At 46.2% G+C, this 25297-nt stretch overlaps 1 protein-coding gene across 2 annotated transcripts; it reads right to left on the bottom strand.

Moving 5' to 3' along the window:
- Nucleotides 1–1619: 1619 nt before the first annotated feature.
- Nucleotides 1620–13468, bottom strand: CCDC97 (coiled-coil domain containing 97). 2 transcript variants are annotated; one of them, XM_083159830.1, is made up of 5 exons: nucleotides 13249–13468; nucleotides 9337–9834; nucleotides 6358–6606; nucleotides 6075–6201; nucleotides 1620–2236 (listed from the first exon to the last, which is right to left on the bottom strand). In XM_083159830.1, exons 1-5 carry the CDS (start codon nucleotides 13316–13318, stop codon nucleotides 2089–2091), a joined length of 1092 nt encoding a protein of 363 aa, XP_083015956.1. In that variant the 5' UTR covers nucleotides 13319–13468; the 3' UTR covers nucleotides 1620–2088. The 2 variants fall into 2 exon arrangements, with proteins under 2 accessions (XP_083015956.1, XP_083015957.1); XM_083159831.1 differs by lacking the exon at nucleotides 13249–13468 and adding an exon at nucleotides 10126–10150.
- Nucleotides 13469–25297: the final 11829 nt, after the last annotated feature.

The following is a 25297-nucleotide window of genomic DNA, read 5'->3' as shown; positions in this document are numbered from 1 at the left end:
AGAAGAGAGACGCAGATCTTGTGCAGAGCGGAGTGGTCGAGATGGGAGATATTTTGTTATAAGTGCAGAGATATATGCTGGTGCAGTATGGTTAACAGCTTTATATGCAAGTAAAAGTGTTTTATATTGAATATGGTAAAACACAGGCAACCAATGGAGGGACTGGCAGAACGGATCAGCAGACGATGAGCGTCTTGCTAGGAAGATCAGCCTCGCAGCAGCATTAAGAATGGATTGCAGTGGTGAGAGTCTGTTCTTGGGAAGACCAGTTAGGAGATTATTGCAATAATCAATGCGGGATATAACGAGTGCATGGATAAGAGATTTAGTAGTGTCTTGTGTGAGATACGGTCGTATTTTGGATATGTTTTTTAGATGCATGTAACATGATTTGGAGAGAGTCTCGAGGATACACCCTCTTCAACACCCTCACAATCTTTCATATCATGGTAGCTGTTAACGCTAGCCTAGCCTTGGATATCGCAGAGAAAAAAAAACTTCAAACACAGACATTGCTCAGCAGAAGAAGGGCTAGGGTCAAAGATGCTGAGATTTAACAAATAGCTTCTAACAAGATCATGACAGCTGTGTTGTGATAATGATAAATGTAGTCATGTCAAGATATCCAGCTAACAGACAAGCAGAGCAAGATGATATAAACTCCCAAGTGAATGGTTGTACTGCCACCTAGAGGCAAAACAACAACTTGCAGAACTGATTCACCCTGACACCTGAATATATCATCACTGACTAATCGCAGGGTTGGGAAATTTTCTCAGGCTTATCGTATCCTTGCGCAGGGCGGGATTTCACACTGGCTGGGTGGCGTATACCTGATTGCAGGCTCTGCAAACTAGCAGCTGTGCTATCAGGTATGAATCGTAATTATTGTTCAAAATTCCTATGATAACTTGAGTCCTAGAATAACCCCGTCCCTACTCACACTGCAGCCAATCATTCACTGTAAGCATGCCTCAGGCGATGTCACTAGATACCAGAGCTTAACCATATGCTACCGTGTTTCCCCGATAATAAGACACTGTCTTATTTTTTATTTTCAGTCCAAAAAACACCATAGGGCTTATTTTCAGGGTAGGGCTTATTTTAGCCCCTCAGTCCCTGATTTTATCCACATCATGCCCCTCAATCACCTTATACTTTAAGCACAACTGACGCTTTCCTTTCCTTCTGCATTTTTCAGCCACTCAGCCTTTCCGGCGCCGCTCAGTCTCTCCGCTTCCGCCTGTGTACAGATGCCAATCAGTCCCTGAGGTGCGCATTGACGTCCTATGCCCAATGCATCCTTGCATCAGCAGAGGCTTCAGAGCTGCAGCAGCGTCCATTTCATGTGTGTGTGTGTGTGTGGGGGGGGGGGGGTAGAGCTGGTAGTTTTGCTCAGGGACTGGGCAAAATGGGGATTTAGCTAGGGCTTATTTTAGGGGTAGGGCTTATTCTGGACCGTTGTCCAGAAATGAGGGTAGGGCTTATTATCAGGGTAGGTCTTATTATTGGGGAAACAGGGTACAGATGTTGTCCAAAACCAAATCGCTACCTTCACTGGTGACCGAAACAGTTTCAGGCAAAAAAAATAGACTAGAAAATGGCAATAAAAGCAGTCGTTCGAGAAAATCAGTTTTTATTTGTCTCTGAAGTTTCTCCTTCGGTAGAATTTGTTTTACACTAAAAGAAGATGATGAACACAAAGATAGAATAACAGATTCTTGTTTTATCTTAAACGGTCTCTATATGAAGATCAGAGCCTCCATTACATTAGACCTACACCCCCGCTTCCAAGTTACATACAATTCTCTTTTGCTCTGAAAATGCACGTAAAAGTCTGTTTGGGTGCTCACCACAGCCAGGACGTATTTTGTCCATGTAACATGTATGCTTTCATGTATTTTCCTTTGATGGACATTCACAAGAAGTGTGCTGCCCTCTACTGGCCAACACGGTGCACATCTTCAGTTTACTCAAGTGACTTCAAGCAGCAAGACCGCTGGAAGGAATGGATTTGTTAATAAATCATATATACAGTAGGCATTAAGTCCTGTCCTTGTTAGAAGGGTTTGGAGGTGCATAATGTGGTCACTCACTGCTGTCCGCTCCATTTTCCTTAAGCTCTTCCTCTTCTGCTTCCATTTTTTCAATATCGCTGTCGTCGTCAAAGTATTTTTCTTCTTCATCACGGGTGACTATGTCCAAGTTATCAAAATCCGGGTTATCGTCGACTTCCCTAGAAAAGGAATGGACAGTACATACAGTGGGCTAGAATGAGATTAGTGTTCATTCTAGCACCCGCTATTTTTGAAAACCAAAATTGCTGTACATCAGCACTGATATGCAGACCAGACCTGTGCTAGAAACACCACAGCAGACAGCGACACTCCAGGCAGGGAACAGAAACTGCATGGGTTTTCAAAGATAGCGGGTGCTAGAATGAACACTAGAAATCATCTAATTAGATTGTATGCTCTTCAGGTAAAACATTTCCTCACGTCTGATTCCTTGCGCTTAATTCACTTGAGGTTTTCTTTTGTTAATGTGAAACTTTTATAATTAAAAAGGACAGATACAAAGGGGACTAAAAACCCAAAAGCACAGCTATAGCCCTTTCAGATCTCAAACACGGGTGAGACCGGGATCGTGATTCCGGGTCCGACGCATTCCCATTAAATTCAAATGGCCCATTCTACAGACGGTGACCTGGATTTAACCCCTCTTATAACCTAGGTCGAATTGCTGGGTTGCTTGACTCGGGTTGTTATGTCAGCAACATCCCGGGACTGAGGTGCGGTGTGAGAGAGGCCTTATATAAACACTGCTGTGTTTAAAAAGGGTTCCTACAAATGTTGGTAATGCTCACTACTAAACCATTTACTGAAGCAAGAGGCAGAACAGAACCAGACTGCACAGGTTGAGGATCCCTAATCCAGATATCTGGTATACAAATTATTCCGAAAACCAGAGTATCTGGAAAGTACTTTTTTGCTATTAATAGCACTACTGGGGACATATGATCCGCAACTGGCGCTCCCGAGGGAACCTGATGCGCAACTGGCGCTCCCGAGGGAACCTGATGCGCAACTGGCGCTCCCGAGGGAACCTGATGCGCAACTGGCGCTCCCGAGGGAACCTGATGCGCAACTGGCGCTCCCGAGGGAACCTGATGCGCAACTGGCGCTCCCGAGGAAACCTGATCCGCAACTGGCGCTCCCGAGGAAACCTGATCCGCAACTGGCGCTCCCGAGGAAACCTGATGCACAACTGGCGCTCCCGAGGGAACCTGATGCACAACTGGCGCTCCCGAGGGAACCTGATGCACAACTGGCGCTCCCGAGGGAACCTGATGCACAACTGGCGCTCCCGAGGGAACCTGATGCACAACTGGCGCTCCCGAGGGAACCTGATGCGCAACTGGCGCTCCCGAGGGAACCTGATGCGCAACTGGCGCTCCCGAGGGAACCTGATGCGCAACTGGCGCTCCCGAGGGAACCTGATGCACAACTGGCGCTCCCGAGGGAACCTGATGCACAACTGGCGCTCCCGAGGGAACCTGATGCACAACTGGCGCTCCCGAGGGAACCTGATGCACAACTGGCGCTCCCGAGGGAACCTGATGCACAACTGGCACTCCCGAGGGAACCTGATGCACAACTGGCACTCCCGAGGGAACCTGATGCACAACTGGCACTAAATATGTGCAAGACAATGATTGCTTAGCATTCAAATTCAGTGTCTGGGATAGTACAAACTTTGTGTCATGGTTTGCAACCTTGTTTCATACACAAATACATTTTATATTTAATATTTGTTTGGATTTCATGTGTTTATACAACATAAATGCACTTTATGTTCACACATGGGTCCCATCCTCAAGATACCTCATTGAAATATAAAAATATTGTGAAATACGGAATAATCTGTTAACCAAAATGCTTCTGGTACCAAACATTTCGGATAAGGGATACTCAACATGTAATTAGATTACGGTGAAATAAGTGATATTAAAAGTACAAGAATGCAGAGACGGGGCAGTGCGTCCGCTATGGGTATAGGTGATTACATAACATATAATGGACCGGAGTACAGACGACACATAGCTTTATCTTACGGACAGAAGCGCAAAGGCTGATGGAACAGTGCATGCTCCTTGACTACAAACCCTTCAGTTCTACTAAGGGGAAACGGTACTTGTGAGTTATCCGGGCGCCCGATTTCAAAATCGGGTCGGATCGGGACATCGCATCGCATCGCATGCGACCATCGGATGCGATGCGATGCGATGACCCGATTTTTCCATAGGAATCAATGTTAAAATGGACTGAGTCCATTTTAACATGGAATTCAATGGGAAAAAGGGGTCCTTTTCATACCCCTACTATCCAAGTGGGCATGGAGTTGGATATAAACCTGTGGCGAGCGTAGCGAGCCACCGAGCCCGAAGCGTGGCGAGCGTAGCGTGCCCCGCGAGGGGACACGGAATACCGTCCCCTCGCGGGGCTCGCTTCGCTCGCCACGCTTCGGGCTCGGTGGCTCGCTACGCTCGCCACAGGTTTATATCCAACTCCATGCCCACTTGGATAGTAGGGGTATGAAAAGGACCCCTTTTTCCATAGGAATCATTTTAACATTGATTCCTATGGAAAAATCGGGTCATCGCATCCGATGGTCGCATGCGATGCGATGCGATATCGCATCGCATCTGATTGTATGCCTTAACTTAAGGCATACAATCAAAAAATCGGGCGCCCGGATAACTCACAAGTACCGGGGAAACAAACAATCAACCACATTAATGCTGTGGGAGAAAGGACCATCGGAATCCTGCTGAAACAGCGACCACCAGACTTGGGAGCTACCGCTTGAGTTCGCTAAACTAAATAATTCTCCACTGGATCACCAGGAACACTTTGTCAACATTCTAATCATGTCAACATGAAGAATGCCAACCTGGTCAATGTTGACGTACTGAATATCAATACTATGACCATGTCGACATGATGTATGCTAAAAGACAACACCACAGAGCGGATAGTGATAGAAACATAGAATTTGACGGCAGATAAGAACCACTTGGTCCATCTAGTCTGCACCTTTTTTTAAACATGTTACCTCAAACCATATTTGATCCTTATTTTTTTGTAAGGATATCAATATGCTTATCCCAAGCATGTTTAAATTGTACTACTGCATTTGCCTCTATTACCTCTGATGGGAGGCTATTCCACTTATCTACTACTCTTTCTGTGAAGTAATTCTTCCTCTCATTTCCCCTGAATCTTCCTCCCTCTAGTTTCAGTGCATGTCCTCGTGTTCTGTTGCTCCTCTTCCTGTGAAGAATGTCTCCCACCTGTACCTTGTTAAAACCCTTGATATATTTGAAAGTTTCTATCATGTCCCCCCTTTCCCTTCTCTGCTCTAAAGTATACATATTAAGATCTTTTAGTCTTTCCTGGTACGTTCTGTGATGTAGGCCATGCACCATTTTAGTTGCCCTTCTTTGTACAGTCTCTAATGTATTTATATCCTTCTGGAGATATGGCCTCCAGAACTGAACACAATACTCTAGATGAGGTCGTACCAATGACCTATACAGTGGCATTATTATTTCTTTCTTTCTACTGCTGATTCCTCTCCCTATGCAACCAAGCATCTGACTTGCCTTCTTCATTGCTTTGTTACATTGCCTACCTGCTTTTAAGTCCCCTGAAATAGTGACACCTAGATCCCTCTCTTCCTCAGTAGTTTCCATGCTCAATAGCCGCCTGAGCACTTTGATTCTAGGTATTATTAAGTATTATACTCTGGAACCTTAATGAGCGATATCACCAGCAGCATTCCAGGCAGACACTACTGTTACTACAGCAAATGCTCATACTGCAGACCGCCATTGTATATACTGTACAGAGTCACACTACTCAGTGTCTGTCAATATACCGCAACATTATATTAAAACATTACATATTTGAAGCATTAATATTCCAGGCTAACTGGATGTAACATTACATACAGGCATATATGTTCTGTAGCAGCCTGTAAGGGACACTGCCCAGGAGGTACAGCTTTCTTACTTGTAGTCGAAATTTTGATCGTTTCCATCCAAAAACCTCTGATGCATGCGGCTGATGAATTCTTCCCGCATTAGCACCCGCTCCTCGCTGTCCACTTCCCGCTCCTCATCTGACAGAAGCTCGGACTCTGCGGGAGAGGAGATTGATGAGGTTGGAAGGAGACCTGCTGGAACTCTTCAGAAGAACAAGAGCTTTTAGGTGGTACATTTGACAAAGATGCACTTAGTCCTTATTCTGGCGGTCATCTAAAGTGTCTCATAGTCATCTACCTGAGAAAACCCACCTTCCTCTGCACTGTCATCCTCCTCTTCCTCAATGCAGCCCTCCTCCAGATCCCGCTGGGCCTCCAGCCTCAGCTGTAAAGACTGCTCCTGGCAGGAGTTGAGGAGGACATCTGATAGGCAGCTGGCTTGCGCCAGGTCTCGACTGTTCTGTGACATGATCTCCTCCTCGCTCAGGTATTGGCCCACGTAATGCTCATACATGAGAGGGTCTCGTTGCCGCATCTGCTCATCGCTGAAATATTCCCCAGCTGCAAGAAGAACACACACAAGCTTCAATTCCTGGACGGTCCAGTACTGTGCACATACCACACATTGCTATTGAACCATCATGCCTACATAAAACATCCATGTGTGGATTAGCCAATTACCCTGTTTGCGTTCACCTTAGGATACTTCCCGATCTCCCCCTTAAAATGCCTAAGGATCGCAAACCCCTTCTAAGTGTTAGCAAAGGTGTACGCAATTGCGAATGCCATTGAACACTTGGATTTGCGCATGCACCAAGAGAGTTCGAGAACCTTTCCAGTAGCAAAAAAAATGGTCTCATCTGGAAACACAGACACCATGTCGGTCTCTGAATCAGACCTGTCTGTACCGTCTCATGTAATGTGTTGGTATGATATAAGAATAATACCATTAATATTTCCCAAGTGTGGTACATAGGTGCAAGCAATTGATTTGTTGCATTCCTCACTCTCATCCGGTCGCAGAAATGTCAGTAATACTGCTTTCAGACCGCAAATGCCGGGTCGCACCTGGGATTAAGACACTGGTCCGACCCGGCATTAGCGGTAAATGCAGCTCCCAGCGTGCGTCACAGTTCATGGTGTTCATCATCTGGGTGGTGGGACGGAGGCGTGTCAGGCGGGGGTGGGGGAGGAGGTAGAATTGAGCCTACGCTGCTGCTTCCTCCATAGAAGTGACCGGGACCAGGGTTGCTTGTTCACACTGCCCAGCAACCTGGGTCCGACCTGAGTATATCCCTGTTTCTCTTTTACCTGGGTCGGATTGCAGAGTTGCTGGACCCGGTATTTTTCAAAATGCCCTTTCACACCGCACAGTGACCAGGGTCGACCCGGCAACCACCCAGGTCGGCCCCGGGTTATTTGTGCGGTGTGAAAGGGTTATAAGAGACAAACAGAGATGGGTAAAGGTGCATACACACTGGGCTCTTTTGCCCAGTGTCTATGCACAGTGATGGGTGGGGTGGGGAGGGATGGCTTCCAAAGAAGGACACTATGGAAAGTTGTCCGTCCACCCCATTGCTCATCTGCTGATAAGCGGCGTCAGCCAGCGATGATGCGGGAATACGCATCAGCGCTTACTGCCCGGCCACACACGCTGGGTGGGTTTCGAGCTGTAAGCAGCTCAAACGGTAAAGGAAGGCCAGCTGCTTCCAGCTCAAAGTCGCACAGTGTGTATGGCCCTTTAGTTTAATACATAAACCTGTTTCTCAGAACGGAAAACAAGCTAGCCTGCCTTTATATTGCTACAACTTTACATTTGAGAAAATCATAATTTCTCACTGTAACTGTCATTGTTAGTAACTCCTGTTTTGCAATTCATCACCACTTCCGATCAATCTGTACCTGCCATAACCCACAGGCAGCAATAGGGTGAAAAAGTAGGGTGCAAGCAATTTATTTATAATCAAAAAGAGGTGTCACAACATAACACAGATAACCTTTTTTTATTTCTATTAATCCAATTAAATTAAGTCTGCTTATTATTAATTTAGCACAAAGCTGGCAGCTGTAAGTGAAGGCTTGCCAAGGTGCCGGTTCCACCACTGAATTGTACCACTACTGGGTGCGAGCACCTGACTATCGCTGCCGTACAATTTGTAACATAGAAATATAGTGATTCTACACTGGAACGATTTTGCACAATTTCACCCAATTACAATGTTTAAGGACAAGTCGGCCCCTGACTTCCCCTGAGCTCCCTGTGGGAGCTTGATAAGATTTGGCACTTGATGTGCCATTATTACATATGATAAATCGGATGCGATTTTTCACATGCAAAAAACCCAGGGAAGAGTCAGCAGAGGAGGGTCCAGGCGAGCTGCTGGAGAGGTAGCGGGCAGGGTCAGTTCTAGAGGCAGGCAGGGATAGGAGAGCAGGGTCTGGTCCGGGGGATCAGCAGCGGCATCCGGCAGCGGTCCGGGGGAGCGGTAGGAGATAGAGCGGCAGACGGGGACCACAGACGCAGAGCAGAGACCAGCAGTGCGGCGGGAGAATAGGAAGAAAACCTATTCAAAAGACTGGTTGGCTGCTGATTGGCTGAGAGCTCAGCCAATCAGTGGCCGCCCAGTCTTTTGAATAGGATGGTTTCTATTCTCCCGCTCGCCGTGGGGACCAGGGTAGCGTCGGGAGAATAGAAACCATCCTATTCAAAAGACTGGACAGCCGCTGATTGGCTGAGGGCTCAGCCAATCAGCGGCTGCCCAGTCTTTTGAATAGGATTTCTTCCTATTCTCCCGACGCGCCCCCAGTCTCTGCTCTGCGTCTGCGGTCCCCGCCTGCCGCTACATCTCCTGCCGCTCCCCCGGACCGGTCCCCGAGAGGGGGGGGGGGTCAGGCTAGTGCCCGCACAAGGAGGTACCCATAGATATATCGGATCTGAAACATCGTGGGTACCCACCATGGGTCAGATTCCGATATATCTTATGTTCAGCAGGTCCGACGCCCTTATCTGATCCGATGCGTGCGGGAACGTGCATCAGATCAGATGTCACAAACTTCCGATTTCACTAAATTTATCTGCCCAAAGTGACGAAATCTGCCCAAAATCACATAGTGTATGGGGGCCTTTAAGTACGCATGCATGTGAATTTCTACATGGTAATGTGAAATCATTCTGAGAAACTAAAAAGAACCAAAACCTGCTCCCAAAGCAAAGGCCAAGTAAAGTACCTTCAGCATATACATCATGCAGTAAAGTGTGGCGTGAGATGTAAAAAAATGAACACGTCCTACCTGAGATGAGCTGCTGGAGGGCGGCATAGCGCTTGTTCCGGACCCTTGTGTGGTTCACCTTCTTGAGGGAGGCTTTGCGGATCTCCTTGAAGTAGAAGTCAGCGGTGTAGTCACCGGACAGGTGGGTGAAGCAATCAAGGTGTTCCTCTTTTAGAACTTTCGCAAAGCGCTCCAGAAAGATGACAGGCTTAGACTTGTACAGGTCCAGAAGCATAGCCATCTTCTGCTCCTGGCTAAACTCCGGGTCTCCTTTCTGCTGGCTGCGGATTGGCAACTGGCTCTCCACTATGGTGGTGAACATATCCCGAAGTTGGCCAGTTACCTGCGAAGGTTCCACGCTTACGGGGTCTTCTCGGCTACTCAAATGCCTGAACACTTTTAAGGTTTTCGCTAGCAATTTACTATCCTCTGCGCAGGTGTCCATCTCCTCCCCACACACAGAGTTTTCCCTTTTTGGGCTTTCATCCAAGACCTGCTCACAAGATTCTGCGGTGTCATCTTATAGGACAATATAAAGTATGTTACAAGCAAACAATTGCAGGCAGGAGTATCAGGGGTGGCCAAACCTGTCCTCAAGATCTACCAAGGGTGCATGTTTTCCAGGCAACCTGTGGATCTATAGTAGGAATGAATGCAGCATGTTTTAAAAATGTGACAGTTAGTAATGACTACAGCTGTGCACCAGCTAGGTAACCTGGAAAACGTGGACTGTTGGTAGATCTCGAGGACCGTTGGCCACCCCTGGTCTATATCATATATCTCTGTGTATTCTACTGCAATGTTTATTACCTGCCTTCATCTTTCTGGTAACCTTGGCACTTTTCGGCAAGCTTATTACAATCACACTGGCAAAATAGAGCAATTTAATAACTTTGCTCTGACCAAAAGCAAAAAGGGTCGTGAAGAACTCAATAAATCAAACTCCCAAGAAGGAAAATCCTTCTGGACTGGAGCAGAGACACCAAAACCGGACACTCACTATTAAATCCTGCTGCTTTAGAAAACACAGGCACACCATACAGGATTCTGCTTGCCCAATTTCAGTCCTGCCTAATACAGTCGTTGAATGATCTGTTTGAACCAGATCATTACCAGCCACATATTTTGGGAACACATACACTAAATATGCCGCCGGTTTGGCCAACTTAACTTAAGCTTTAGAACCAGCCTTTACATAAAGAGAATATGAAAACAAAGTAAAATACCACTTTTCCACCAAAACCAGTGTTCCAATCGCCGGGTTACATCTTGCGTGCTGAAGCGGGGGAGCGTAAACTCCCCCCTCCGGCGATGTACCCCTCCTGGAGACAGCACATAAGTTCACACTGATGCACTGTCTCTGCCTGCCCGGTCGGCTCACTGCGCATGCCCGAGATCTCGCTACTAACGCAAGATCTCAGGCGCAGCCTGGAGCCAGCAGCAGAGCTAGCATTGTCCCTGCAGTGGCCATAGGACAACACTAGCCCTGAGCTGGCGAAGTGGAGGGCGCTTTAACACCTGGGCAGCTGTTAATACATCACCCCGGGCTGCTAATTGCTTTGAGGATTACAGGGGTCAACGATGAGGAGCGCTACTCCGTGGCCTGTCCCTAGTGCAAGTTAAGTGCCCTAGTAATACATTTTAAAAAAACATAATCCCCCCATTTAACTAGCGTTAAGTGCAGCATATGCACTTAATGCTAGTTGATACATCTGCCCCAATGTTATTGGGTGATGAGGTCTCTGAGCAAAATTTGGGAACCCTTGATCTAGACATGGGGTAGCCAACACCAGTCCTCGAGAGCTACCAACAGTTCTCGTTTTCCAGCTCACCTCGCAGGAGGTGCACTAACACATTTTCCATCTCACCTCGCAGGTAAACAGGTGCTCTCATTACTGATTGACACATTGTAAAAGATCCACAGGTGGAGCTAAATACTTTACTTGTGAGTCTGTGAGGAGAAATGGAAAACGTTAACAGTTGGTAGCTATCGAGGACTAGAGTCACCTATTCTGAACAGGTTAAATAATAAGAATGGTGTTTCACCACAGGTGATGGTAATAATAAATTAAGAGAAAAGCCCAGCAGTAGAGCATTCTGTCCCTCATGGGTCATGTTGGGAGGTGGGTAGCTGTGTGTTATATATATATATATATATATATCAGGGTTGCCTACCCTCCCGGAATGGCAGGGAGGGTCCCGGAAATCGGGTCCCCCTCCCGGTCCCCCGGAAAGGGTGGCAATCCTCCCGCATATCCCCCCCAGCTCCTGCGATGTCATGTGTCCCTTGGCGGGGGGTCCGCAGGTAAAATGCCGCGATCGCGGCATTTTAGCCCCGCCCCCCCGCAGTGCAATGACTGAAATACCGGCATTGCACGGCGGGGGGCGGGGCTAAAATGCCGTGACGCTGTAGACATGCCCCCAACAGGGCATCATCTGTGTGGCCACGCCCCCTGCCTGACAGAGCTGGCTGCCCTCTCCCGGAGAGGGCAGCTCAAAAGTCGGCAACTATGATATATATATACACACACACACACACACACACACACATATATATACACACACACACACATATATAGACACACATACATACATATATAGACATACATACAACACACACATACATATATATATATATATATATATATATATATATATATATATATATAGACACACACACACACACATCACTGACAGAGACTTATATAAATGGTAGACATATAGATTAATAGACAGTAGCCAGGCAGAGTCACATCCTCCTGTACAATCATCGGTACTTGTGTATTTTGGCGGCGCCCATCGCATCGCATACCATAACGTATACGATGGTATGCGATGCGACGCGATATCGTACGATAGTGCACGATGGCATACAATTTTGAAATTGTATGCCATTGTACATGGCATACAATGCCATACGATGCGATGCGATTAAACATTGTATAAGCACCCTAATGGGTGCTTATACAATGTTAAGCACCCAATTGGGTGCTTACAATGTTAAATGCACCCCCACGCCACCCCCCCACTATAAACGTGAACCCGAAGCGTGGCGAGCGCAGCGAGCCCGCGAGGGGCGGCGGTACGCGTCCTACGACCTTTTCATACCCCCACTATCCACGTCGGCGTGGAGCTGAGAATAGAATAGTGTGGCGAGCGCAGCGAGCCACCGAGCCCGAAGCGTGGCGAGCCCCGCGAGGGGACGCGGATACCTGTGAAGCCCGCGAAGGGACGCGTTTACCTGTGAAGGTATCCGCGTCCCCTCGCCACGCTTCGGGCTCGGTGGCTCGTTGCGCTCGCCACACTATTCTATTCTCAACTCCACGCCGACGTGGATAGTGGGGGTATGAAAAGGTCGTAGGACGCGTACCGCCGCCCCTCGCGAGCTCGCTGCGCTCGCCACTCTTCGGGTTCACGTTTATAGTGGGGGGGGTGGCGTGGGGGTGCATTTAACATTGTAAGCACCCATTTGGGTGCTCAAAAGCACCCTTTAGGGTGCTTATACGATTTTTGGTCGTATAGGGGGTCAAAATCGCGTCGCATCGCATCGTATGCCATCGGGTGCATGGCATGCGATGCGATGCGATCTGTCCGTCGTACGACGGACATCGGGGGCGCCGCCAAAATACACAAGTACCCAATCATCTATATCTTGTCACATCCCTGACACTGACATAGATAAATATACAGTAGATAAGACAGGCAGAGGCACATGCCCCTGTAGTCATATATTTCATATTACAACCCTGACCTATAGCTACATATAGAGATACTGTAGTAGAGAGACAGACGCCTCTGTAGACAGGCAGAAGGCAGACACTGGGCCAGCAATAGGTTAGTAGTATACAGGAGAAGGGTTACAGTAGGCACTACCCCATACACACGCAGACACAGACACTGATCCCAGGTGGTAACTCTCGTTCCGCTCCTCACCCTCAGCAGCCGATGGTTCCAACTCCGATCTCCCAGGCAGCTCCTGGGAGCCCACGCAGGGCGCCGCCATCTTTCTCTACCCTTAAAACAAGCTCGCTGTTCTCACCACGACGTGAAAGACTGGAGCGGCCATTTTGCTACACCCAGTGCTCTTGCTGACTCCAAGCTACGCAGCACGTCCGTACTGCAGCTACCTTCCCCCGGAAGTAGCCAGTCGCCATATTGGGACTCCCAAGCCCGACGTCACTCGCTTATATTGTTTACTTCTACCACATGATCTTGGCTAAGTGTATGCAAAGGCCAAAGAAAATGTAGAAATCATACAACTGGTAACTGTCACAGTAGGAAGGCACCATATTTTATAATATTTAGGCACTACTATCCCACCTTATGTCACATATATTAAATTGGGTTCTATAGCTTTTGCATTTTACATCCCTCTTTTCCAGAACTATCACTGTATAGAGCCATACTTGTCTACTTTTCAAAACTAGTTTCAGGGAGATTATAGTTGGTAATATAATTTAGCAAAGTGCACCATTTAGGGGGCGTGTCATGCTCCACCCAAAGGGTGTGTCTAGTTCCATATACGGAGAGATTGTGAAAATAGATTGTGAACGTGGCACCTAGAGGCGTGGGTGTGTAATTTAAAATGACATATATACAAAAGTGGGTTAGCCTTCAAGCAGTTAGTAAGAGCTACTATACTTGGTATAGTGCTGGGAAATGGTGCTGATGATTCAATGTAACTGTATCTGTCTCTCATTCCTTTTTTCCCCATAAATGTAACAGTGTAATGTGGGCTAGGTGACATGAGGGAGATTGCTAGACTAATGAGGGAGAGAGGGAGATTGCTGCTATGTCAGGGAGTCTCCTGCAGAATGCAGGAGGGTAGGTAACTGTGATAGAGCCCAGTGTGTACACCATACATACACTAGCTTGATTTGGGCCAATTTCTCCTGTTCCCGACAGAACGGGCTGAGAAATCTGCACAAATTGGGTCAGTGTATTAATGTTGTCCCATCAGGCCTGATTCACAGTTCCGTGCGCATCAGACCTGAGTTGGAGGTTGGACAGGCATGCAGGTCCGACCTGCGACCTCCCTACCAGCGGTGGGGAACAGGGGTCGCATGTGATCCATCAAAAGTTACAGGACAACTTGTGATGGATCACATTTAACCCTGTGGGCAGCTTGGGGGTGATCGGCTGGGCATACACTGCTGTGAGGAATTGCAGTAGTGTATGCCTAGCATAAGAATAATATATTGCATTTTAAAAATATTGTATGTGCTGCTATAGTAAAACTAGTTACCAACCTGACAAGTTGATGGAACAATATTACAGTAATGTCAGCGAATGGAGCGACACTTAACTTGTTCTGTCAGACACCATCTAGTGGTTGCTGGCACACACTTGAATTCCCCCCTATACAGGTGAGCATCAGTGGCAACATTTTGTTATACAGGGCTAGTTACCAAGCCTGTCAAAATGATGGAACTACAGAACCGTAATTGTCAGTGGGTGCGCTCACCTGAATGGACCAACATTGCTCCATTGGGTGCCATCTATTGGCCACCAGCATGCACATTTGAATTCCCCCCCATAGAGACGAGGAGCAGCGTTTGCCCTTTATTATCTAGAGATAACAGGGTCGATTCCATGAGCACGCACTGGAAAAATCATTGCTATTGAGGGCAGATGAGAGGTCTTCCCTTGTTATGGGACCTACATACAGCAGACCTACATCTCTCAATGTGTAGGGGCCATAGCAATGCCCAGCGATTACAATCCAGCATGCTTGATAAATCTAGTACTATTGTCGGGCAGGGACAGCGTTCTCACCTCAGAACAGTGGCACCATATAGAACACTCAGCAAAATCTCCCTGTGTGTAGGCCCAATTACGCTTCAGTTCCAATTAGCCAAAAGATTCTTCACTGCACAGGATTTTGCAGATAAAGTTGTGGCTACATGGGCCGATTTGGTGGGTTGCTGGCATTGGCTGTCAGGAAGGGAGGGACACTGCGGCAGGGACCATACTGCATCGAGCAGCACGGCTCTTCTTTCGTTCTAGTAGAAATAGCCTGCACTGCAGCCTTATTCCTACATTCGATTCCGATGCCACGCATCAAGATAGGGTGGTGCATAGCACGGTATTGGTCACAGCTTAAACATTTTAGGGAACTCAAATTTGCCACTGTTGTTTAAACACCAGAAACAGCACCCCATCTCGCCAAATTCACACAAAAGTGCTTACAACTCTACGCCTCTTTGTAAGAGATCGAGCTGCCTTGCCACACCAGTTCCGATGGGCGAATGGTTTTCCTGGCAGTTGGATACTCATCATTTTCATAATAGAGGCACATCTGATTGCGATTAAGGCCTGCATTCCTTATCTCACTCTATTCAACTCTATATAACTCTGCAGGGAACTGTTCTGCACATGCCCTAAATCCTTGATGGCTAACCTTGACACTCCAGCTGTTGCTGAACTACACATCCCAGCATGCTCTGCATCAGATTTAGCATGGCCAAGTAGCAAAACTGAAGCAGAGCATGTTGGGATGTGTAGTTCAACAACAGCTGGAGTGTCAAGGATAGCCATCAAGGCCCTAAATCATGGGTCTTCAAACTGTGGCCCTCCAGATGTTGTGAAACTACATGTTCCAACATGCATTGCCACCTTTTTTCCTATAAGAGCATGCCAAAACTGTCAGGGCATGCTGGGACATGTAGTTCCACAACATCTGGAGGGCCACAGTTTGAAGACCCATGCCCTAAATCAGTGGTAGCCAACCCTAGCCCTCGAGAGCAACCAACAGTGCACATTTTCCAGACAACCTAGCTGCTGCACAGCTGCACTCATTAATCACTGACACATTTTAAAAGATACACAGATGGAGCTAATTAGCTCACTTGTGATTCTGTGAGGAGACCTGCAAAACATGCACTGTTGGTAGCTCTCGAGGACTAGGGTTGGCTACCCCAGGTCTAGATCAGTGGTTCTCAACTCAGAACCCCCCCAGCAGTTTACGTTTTCGAAGTCTCCACACAGAATTACAAGTGAAGTAATTAGCCCCACCCGTGGATCTTTTAAAATGTGTCACTGAATAATGAGTGCACCTGTAGGGTGACCTGGAAAACATGAACTGTTTGGGGGTCCTGAGGACCGAGGTTAAGAACCAGTGGTCTAGATGGATATTTGCAGGATCGACCACTCTTTGGTTGAAGGTGTCTAAAAGATAGTCGACGCATCTAAATCAACAGTGATGGGAGTTCTACGCAAGCATTAGATCGAAAGACACAAAGTCAACCTTCACGTCGTCAAAAGTTTTTCATGTTTTTCTTTTTTGTGCAGCCCAACTTGGTACTTGGTTTGTACTTTACTATCCAAGTGAATAGTTAGAATATAATAGTGTGATTATAATACTGTTATACAATGTCCACATGCACCTGCGACATTCAGCAAAATAAACTCATGTCGACGCGTTTACGGTCTACCTCGTGTCCATCGATTTAATACCTGCATCTAACTCCCATCACTGTCGATCTAGACGAAGTCTACTAACCAAAAGTGGGCGATCCTGAAGCTGTCTTGTTACATCGAATGGCTCCTGATAATATTGCATGGTAATCCTAATAGTAAGAAGGACCAAAGGGCGGAGGGCGTGGCCTGGACTTCAATGGAGTAGGCAGCAAATCTCCTGAGCTCCCTCCATAAATACTCAAAAAAATCCTGCTCTGCCGACACAAAAGACCCTGACCCCTGCAAAAGCTGTGGGATATCCCACCTACAGTTCTGCACCCCCGCTGCCGGATCTCCGTGGCTTTCTGTTTGCTGGACTGGAGGTGGAGGAGACCGCGGCCTGCAAACACACTGAGCACCGGGCGCTGCTGTTGATCTCCTGCATCCCTGAGGTATCTTGTGACACTGCCGCTGCCCCTCTGGGTGTCGCAGCGGACGGGAGTGACAGGTGCCGGCCGCTCTCTGTTCACTGAGCGGAGTGAGCGGGAAGCGCTCCCGTTAGGGTAGTGCTGCTGCGGACCGCGCAGGGAGAGCCGGCGCCATCTTGCCCGCGCGAATCCGGGGCTGTGGCACCTGCGGTACAATTCTCCTGTGCCCGGCTGAAGTTGATGCTTTGGGCTTCTTAACTTGCACTCTGTACAATATCTGAGGGTGTGTGCCACGATTGCCCAGTGGCTCCCTTCATACTGTGGGAGACGGCTGTATCCCACAACCATCCTCTTGTGCCACTGGTTACTTGGCTAGGTGCACTGGATTAAGGTGCTCTTTCAGATATCCTGTCTATCCTTGCTCCTTCACATATGACTGTATGCTAGGCTGTGTGCTAGCCACAGCCATCTCATTGCCGATCACCTGCTGCTATATGCTTGGATCCCCTCCGTATGGTGATATCCTTCTTTCGGAATACTACCTATACTATGGCCTCGTCTCTGCAGCAAATACTGCAGGCTATCCATACCTCCACTCACAGACTCCTCCATGAGCTGGATGCGGTTCAATGGGATATACATTCCTGTTCTTATAATCCGGAGACAGGTGATAAGAGAGTTTGCAGATGCTGAACCTGTATGTTATGACCTGGTAGCTTATTCAAATCCTGTTCCTGCACAATTCAATTCACCCTTCTCCTCATGTACCCCTGAGCACTTTGACAAATGTGTCATGGAAGCTGTACATATATGTCCTATGCCTGAAATATACTCAACTACACCAGCTTCACAGATATCTACAGTGTCACCTTCCTTTATCTCTATGTCAAGTGGGGGTGGGGATGGGAATTCTGAGCCCCTTGGTGGCCTTTACCACTACATTTGATAATCCGGATCTTGCATACCCGGCTGGAGTACCTCTCTCCTCTGCTAATAAGGCAGATCTGTTGCCCTATCCTCCTGCATCTCGAGCCTGTTTCCACTCTGGACCTGTCCACACCCTTGATACTGCCTACAGCAAAGGACTATAATCGTAATATGTCTGGCTACAGTGGGTCCACTGTGTTTTCGCCAAATATCCCCAAACTGCGTCCATTGCTGGCTAGCTATTTTGACAGTACCATTGACTAACCTAAAGTGTTCTGGGACGGATGAGAACGACACTGGTTTACTATCCTGGCATGTTGGTTGCAAGCTGGCCGGGCTAATACCATATATACATATTACTTGTACCTCATTGAAGTTTGATGCATACTAAGTTATCCTTACTATTTTTTTTAGATAACTTTTAATATCTCTAATAAGTGAACCTGTGTACTATATACCATATATGGCAGGCGTTAAAGCGTTATTTATGTTGGCGGGGAAACTATCAATCTTGATGTAACTTAATTCGAGGTTTAAGTCCACTGCCCCTGATATATCCTTTCTACAATACTGACATTACGAGGGGGGGGGGGGGAGGGAAGTTTAGTAGTTTAATATAGTCTAGGGAGGGCACAGGGGTAGTTAATGGGATCCAAGTACGCCTCAGTTGGGGGTGGGTTGTACAGGGTGGGGGGTTTTATGGTGGGTTTGCTTTGGGCTTTTGGGTGGTTTACTTTATTAGATTAGTGGGTTTAGTATAGACTTCCCGACAGATGACTATTTCCTGATTTATCTTGCTCCTATGGGGTTGTAATGTCGTTTTAATCATAATCCTGTATATGTGCTTCAGTATCTCCTGTTGAGGTGTGTGCCCGGATGGCGCCTTCGGGCCAACACATTTCATCTATAGTGGTAAAAGGAACAGATACAACCCAACTTAATTTTCTGTATACATTATCATATGTCAATTCAAGATATTGCTCATACCTATATGCTACTTGACCATTTTATCTCTGTCGAGAAATTGTTTATATGGTTCTTTTGTATAATGCAAAAATCTCAATAAAAACACTGAATTAAAAAAAAAAAAAAGGACCAAAGGGCCCCAGATTCAGCTGAGACTGACGAGCCGCAACATCCATGTGAGTGACAGTCAGCCAGCTCTCACGCGGCAGTAGGCATGGATACCATTGTAAGCCATGCCCAGCCTGTGAGTCCACTTATATTGCAGATGTAACATGTGTAGAAAGAATTAGATGCAAGATAGGTCATAACTGAGATCTAAATGGCAGTGTACAAATACAGCTGATCAGTATTTGTTGGCTACATGTAAAAGCAGCAAGTACCCACCCTGCCTGCAAAATAAAAAAATATTGTATTTGCATACCTTGTATTACAACGGTTTTGTACAGGTGCAGGCACCTGCTCCCGTGATCTAGGAACCAAGCCCAGAACTCTTTGCTTGAACATGAAAAAGGAACCCTTTCACTACCATTTGGATGAAATCAGATGTTTCATGCAGGTTTATTCATTTAAAAAAATCTGTCTCCAAAAAACAGTATTTTAAAACGAATACTAAAGAGAATTGTATTTACCATCCCGCAGCACGGTTACTATGCTAAACCCTTCACAGTAGGAAGTCAGAGCATTCTATGAGCCAAGGTTAAGGCTGCTGTTCTCTACCAACAGGCCACTGACACACAGCAGGATCACCCATAACAAAAGTAACAGGGAGCTGTGGAACACAAGTGTGGAGGGAACTGTAAAAATATATGGAATTAGACATATTCGTCCTGCTTTAGACCTTTATATTGTATTTTGTAAAGGATCCAAAAGACTCTATGGCAAAGACTCTATGGCAAGTATTCAATGCCGGTGCGAGCGGCCGGCGAGGGGGTTAAAAAACCAGTGATCCTCGCAGTTTAACCCCCGCGCCGGCCGCTCGCACTATGCAACGTTCCGGGGGAATCCTCGCAGTCACAGAACGGCGAGGATTCCCCTAAACTGCGAGAGCCGCGGCTAGTGCAGCAAACTCGCTGTAATTAGCCTCGATTCTTGAAGCTTTTGGAGGCACATTCGCAAATTCCCCCTCGCTCAAAAAACGGAGCGAGGGGGAATTTGCGAATGAGGGGGGGTCAGTTGAATACTGACAGGGTGAGCGGTGACTGCGAGCAAAAAGTCCTGCTCGCAGTCACCGCTCGCCCACGGCATTGAATATATGCCTATGGGTTACTGTAGATATTTACAGTGTCAGATTGTACACAGGACTTTAAGGCCTCCCCCCCCCCCCCAATACACTTGTCCAACATAGCTCAAACACGTCGGACCAGATTTCCCTTGAACCCCTCCGGCAGCTCCCCAGGCTTCCTCACATACGATTTGGCTTTTTTTTTTTTTTTTTTTTTATATGCGATTTATTGCTTGTAAAAGCAATCCCGGGGAGCTGCTGAAGAGCACCCACCATGTGCACCTGATGGCTACACATATGAATTCTCTCATGTGCAACAAGTCTGACCTTCGACCTGATGCACACTGGATCTTGCATTGGGTTGATTCGGATGTCAAACACATGCAATTGGCCCGACCCGCCTTTACACCGAATGTTAACCCTTTGAGTGCCAAAGTGGCTGTGAGAGACGTGCAAAATATCTGCTAAAAATACCAGGGCCAATGTCGAGGAATAGAAATCATTTAAGTTATTGCCAGGAAATAATAAAACTTCAATGAAATTACTTTAAATTAACACTCCCAAAAAAAAGAACAATAGTCGTGAGCGAAGGCGGCATTTTTAGCAGATATTTTGCGCATCTTACAGCAACATTGGCACTCAAAGGGTTAATGCTGCTTTATCTTTACAACAGCGGCACGCTGAGAAGCAAGCCGTCACTTCTTAAATGTAGGCCCTTGCAGCGTTGAGCAGAATTTCCCCCCCAACACCATCCAAAGTATATTTATAGATTTGTATATAAAAAAAAAACAGAAAAAAACAAAAAAAAACCAAGCAGACCATGTTTTTCCCTTAAAATTCAATATTCACACCGGTCCACAAAATTATACAAATGTCATCCATCACAGAATGTGCAATGAAACAGGAGAGACGGAGAAGGATGTGGCAGGTTGTAATGTTAATGGAGAAAACAGAAAAGACTGCTGGGGTGGCGGTGCACTCAGTGAGGATGGAAAAATATATTTAATTTAAAACATAACTTTTATTCAATTTTTATTAAAATAGATGCAGCGAATATTTTGAAGACATACATAAACATGTAGATGTGGAATCAAAAATAGGTAGAGGATAACGTTGTCTTTTCCTTCACACCTATCAAGGATACAGAGTATCCTAATTCCTCCACGGGGGGGGGGAGATTCAGTATCAGTGTTGTGTCAACTATGTGCTTCACTGTACTACTTAATCACACAACCTGGTGTGTAAATAGGTCATGTATTGAGGTGAAAGGTGAAACCTGTATTATCTTTATGAGTCGTTATGCTATATCAAGGCAACCAGTCCAGCCCCAGCACACTGAGACTCAATTCCACTGGGTATAGGCATTCACTTCCCCAGAAATAGTTACTTGGGCGGTATAAATTCACTATATCAGAGGACTGTGGTCAAATTAAGGGATAGAATTTCCCACTTATCCACAATCTCCCAGTGAACTGAATAGACCACCTTAAAACTATATTAAGCGCTACAGGACCAGTATGGGTTACTGACAGTATAAGAGAGATTAATCTCGTGCATGGGAGTCACTACGTGCTGAGGATTAGTGTTTGAATAACATTTTACAAATAATCTTCAATGACAGCTGTCGATTAATCCCAGCATCGTAATAGAGCTGTAATAACTGAGTCAATAGTTCTAGTACTGACTGCCATATGTAATGACTCCACACTCAGCATAGGGTCCAATCATACACAATATACTGGCTCTCCCTGTCCTGTAGCGCATATAGTTAATAACAGGTCACCAACATATTCAAACTCCCCTCCAAAATAACATTCCCCCCGCGGTTAGCTAACGCCAACGCGCGTTTCGCTGCCCGCTTTTTCAAGGCTGAACCAGACTGTCAGCCCAACCATCGTATTTATCCTCTGAAAATCATCCATTAGCATAATAGCGGGCGTGGACAGTTAATCATGCGGACCAATGTCGTCTGGTAACGTGTATATGGGCGGGTATACGGCATATTTAGCCAATCACTCGCCGCCACGTCACCGGGGGCGGACCGGAAGGAATGTGTCGTGGTAACGTATATGCGCGTGACAGTCTACCGTGTTTCCCCTCCAATCCTCTCACAACACGGATAGAGTGGGCGTGTACAAAGGCTGAGTTTGGCTGTGGGTACGTACTGGTACCGCCCATCTCCAGGTCAAATCTGTGTTGCCTGCGATCCCGTGGGCGTATACGTATACGAAGGCGGATCCTACTACGGAGGCTGTCAGCGCTGTCATAACAAACAGTGCTATGTAAACATCAGTGTGATGCCTGAGGCCATCAGTGCTTGTCATGACTGGTTTTACACTGCATTATTCAACTGATCGTCATAAGGGACGATGTTTTTACACGTTAGTGTCTACTTGCAACGGCATTGTATCGCAGATTTAAAATAAATGTAGGCATCAGTTCATGACAACGGCGATTGCATGGTATGAATATTTCGCCCTAGACTAGTAATGTCCACACATTGTATACTGACAATACAACTCTTAAGTGATGACGTTAATGGCGAAATTGAATGATATCACAGAATCTGACTTATATTCCTACACTAACGGGACAAAGGTTGAAATGATTACAATGAATCTATCTCTGCCATGACGCTGGAATTGCACAGGGGTCATGACTGTGGTTTGTTACGTCTCACTACCTGCTAGTGGGTACTGAAATGATATGGATATCTGTGGTGTTATATTATTATCTCAAAAAAGAAAAGTGTTAGTGTAAGGGGTAGGGAAAGAGAGAGAGTGTATTCCACTGTTGTTGAGAAGGATAAAATGGTCGTGACGTGCAATTCCATGGGAAACTTCATGTAAGTGTGTCTCTTAGATCGAGCTGAAAAAAGATGAGGCCGATTGGTGCTGATATAGTGATCACTATATCAGCACCAATCGGCCTCATCTTTTTTCAGCTCGATCTAAGAGACACACTTACATGAAGTTTCCCATGGAATTGCACGTCACGACCATTTTATCCTTCTCAACAACAGTGGAATACACTCTCTCTCTTTCCCTACCCCTTACACTAACACTTTTCTTTTTTGAGATAATAATATAACACCACAGATATCCATATCATTTCAGTACCCACTAGCAGGTAGTGAGACGTAACAAACCACAGTCATGACCCCTGTGCAATTCCAGCGTCATGGCAGAGATAGATTCATTGTAATCATTTCAACCTTTGTCCCGTTAGTGTAGGAATATAAGTCAGATTCTGTGATATCATTCAATTTCGCCATTAACGTCATCACTTAAGAGTTGTATTGTCAGTATACAATGTGTGGACATTACTAGTCTAGGGCGAAATATTCATACCATGCAATCGCCGTTGTCATGAACTGATGCCTACATTTATTTTAAATCTGCGATACAATGCCGTTGCAAGTAGACACTAACGTGTAAAAACATCGTCCCTTATGACGATCAGTTGAATAATGCAGTGTAAAACCAGTCATGACAAGCACTGATGGCCTCAGGCATCACACTGATGTTTACATAGCACTGTTTGTTATGACAGCGCTGACAGCCTCCGTAGTAGGATCCGCCTTCGTATACGTATACGCCCACGGGATCGCAGGCAACACAGATTTGACCTGGAGATGGGCGGTACCAGTACGTACCCACAGCCAAACTCAGCCTTTGTACACGCCCACTCTATCCGTGTTGTGAGAGGATTGGAGGGGAAACACGGTAGACTGTCACGCGCATATACGTTACCACGACACATTCCTTCCGGTCCGCCCCCGGTGACGTGGCGGCGAGTGATTGGCTAAATATGCCGTATACCCGCCCATATACACGTTACCAGACGACATTGGTCCGCATGATTAACTGTCCACGCCCGCTATTATGCTAATGGATGATTTTCAGAGGATAAATACGATGGTTGGGCTGACAGTCTGGTTCAGCCTTGAAAAAGCGGGCAGCGAAACGCGCGTTGGCGTTAGCTAACCGCGGGGGGAATGTTATTTTGGAGGGGAGTTTGAATATGTTGGTGACCTGTTATTAACTATATGCGCTACAGGACAGGGAGAGCCAGTATATTGTGTATGATTGGACCCTATGCTGAGTGTGGAGTCATTACATATGGCAGTCAGTACTAGAACTATTGACTCAGTTATTACAGCTCTATTACGATGCTGGGATTAATCGACAGCTGTCATTGAAGATTATTTGTAAAATGTTATTCAAACACTAATCCTCAGCACGTAGTGACTCCCATGCACGAGATTAATCTCTCTTATACTGTCAGTAACCCATACTGGTCCTGTAGCGCTTAATATAGTTTTAAGGTGGTCTATTCAGTTCACTGGGAGATTGTGGATAAGTGGGAAATTCTATCCCTTAATTTGACCACAGTCCTCTGATATAGTGAATTTATACCGCCCAAGTAACTATTTCTGGGGAAGTGAATGCCTATACCCAGTGGAATTGAGTCTCAGTGTGCTGGGGCTGGACTGGTTGCCTTGATATAGCATAACGACTCATAAAGATAATACAGGTTTCACCTTTCACCTCAATACATGACCTATTTACACACCAGGTTGTGTGATTAAGTAGTACAGTGAAGCACATAGTTGACACAACACTGATACTGAATCTCCCCCCCCCCGTGGAGGAATTAGGATACTCTGTATCCTTGATAGGTGTGAAGGAAAAGACAACGTTATCCTCTACCTATTTTTGATTCCACATCTACATGTTTATGTATGTCTTCAAAATATTCGCTGCATCTATTTTAATAAAAATTGAATAAAAGTTATGTTTTAAATTAAATATATTTTTCCATCCTCACTGAGTGCACCGCCACCCCAGCAGTCTTTTCTGTTTTCTCCATGTTTAATCACTGCATGGGCGGTAGCACACCCCAATATTTATGAGCAATTAATTTACTAAATATTTAATAAAGGGGTTTTGGTAATAATTTACTATTATTGTCCTGTGCGGTAGCCCTATCCCTATCTCTGTATCCAGGTTGTAATGTTACCCTCTGGATAATGAAATGA

Source organism: Crinia signifera, chromosome 9, assembly GCF_055691185.1.
Source record: "Crinia signifera chromosome 9, ASM5569118v1, whole genome shotgun sequence".
Taxonomy (NCBI): Eukaryota; Metazoa; Chordata; class Amphibia; order Anura; family Myobatrachidae; genus Crinia; species Crinia signifera.
The sequence above is the reverse complement of the archived record's forward strand: the minus strand, read 5'-3'. Positions and strand labels throughout refer to the sequence as shown.

What these genes read in the sequence shown, in the direction of transcription:
- CCDC97 (XM_083159830.1), bottom strand. Translation starts at nt 13,318, where the DNA reads ATGGCGGCGCCCTGCGTGGGCTCCCAGGAGCTGCCTGGGAGATCGGAG. An exon ending in CCTCCAGCAGCTCATCTCAG is followed by an intron (nt 6,607 to 9,336) that starts GTAGGACGTGTT and finishes TTCTTCTTGCAG; the next exon opens with CTGGGGAATATTTCAGCGAT. An exon ending in GATCAAAATTTCGACTACAA is followed by an intron (nt 2,237 to 6,074) that starts GTAAGAAAGCTG and finishes TTCCTTTTCTAG; the next exon opens with GGAAGTCGACGATAACCCGG.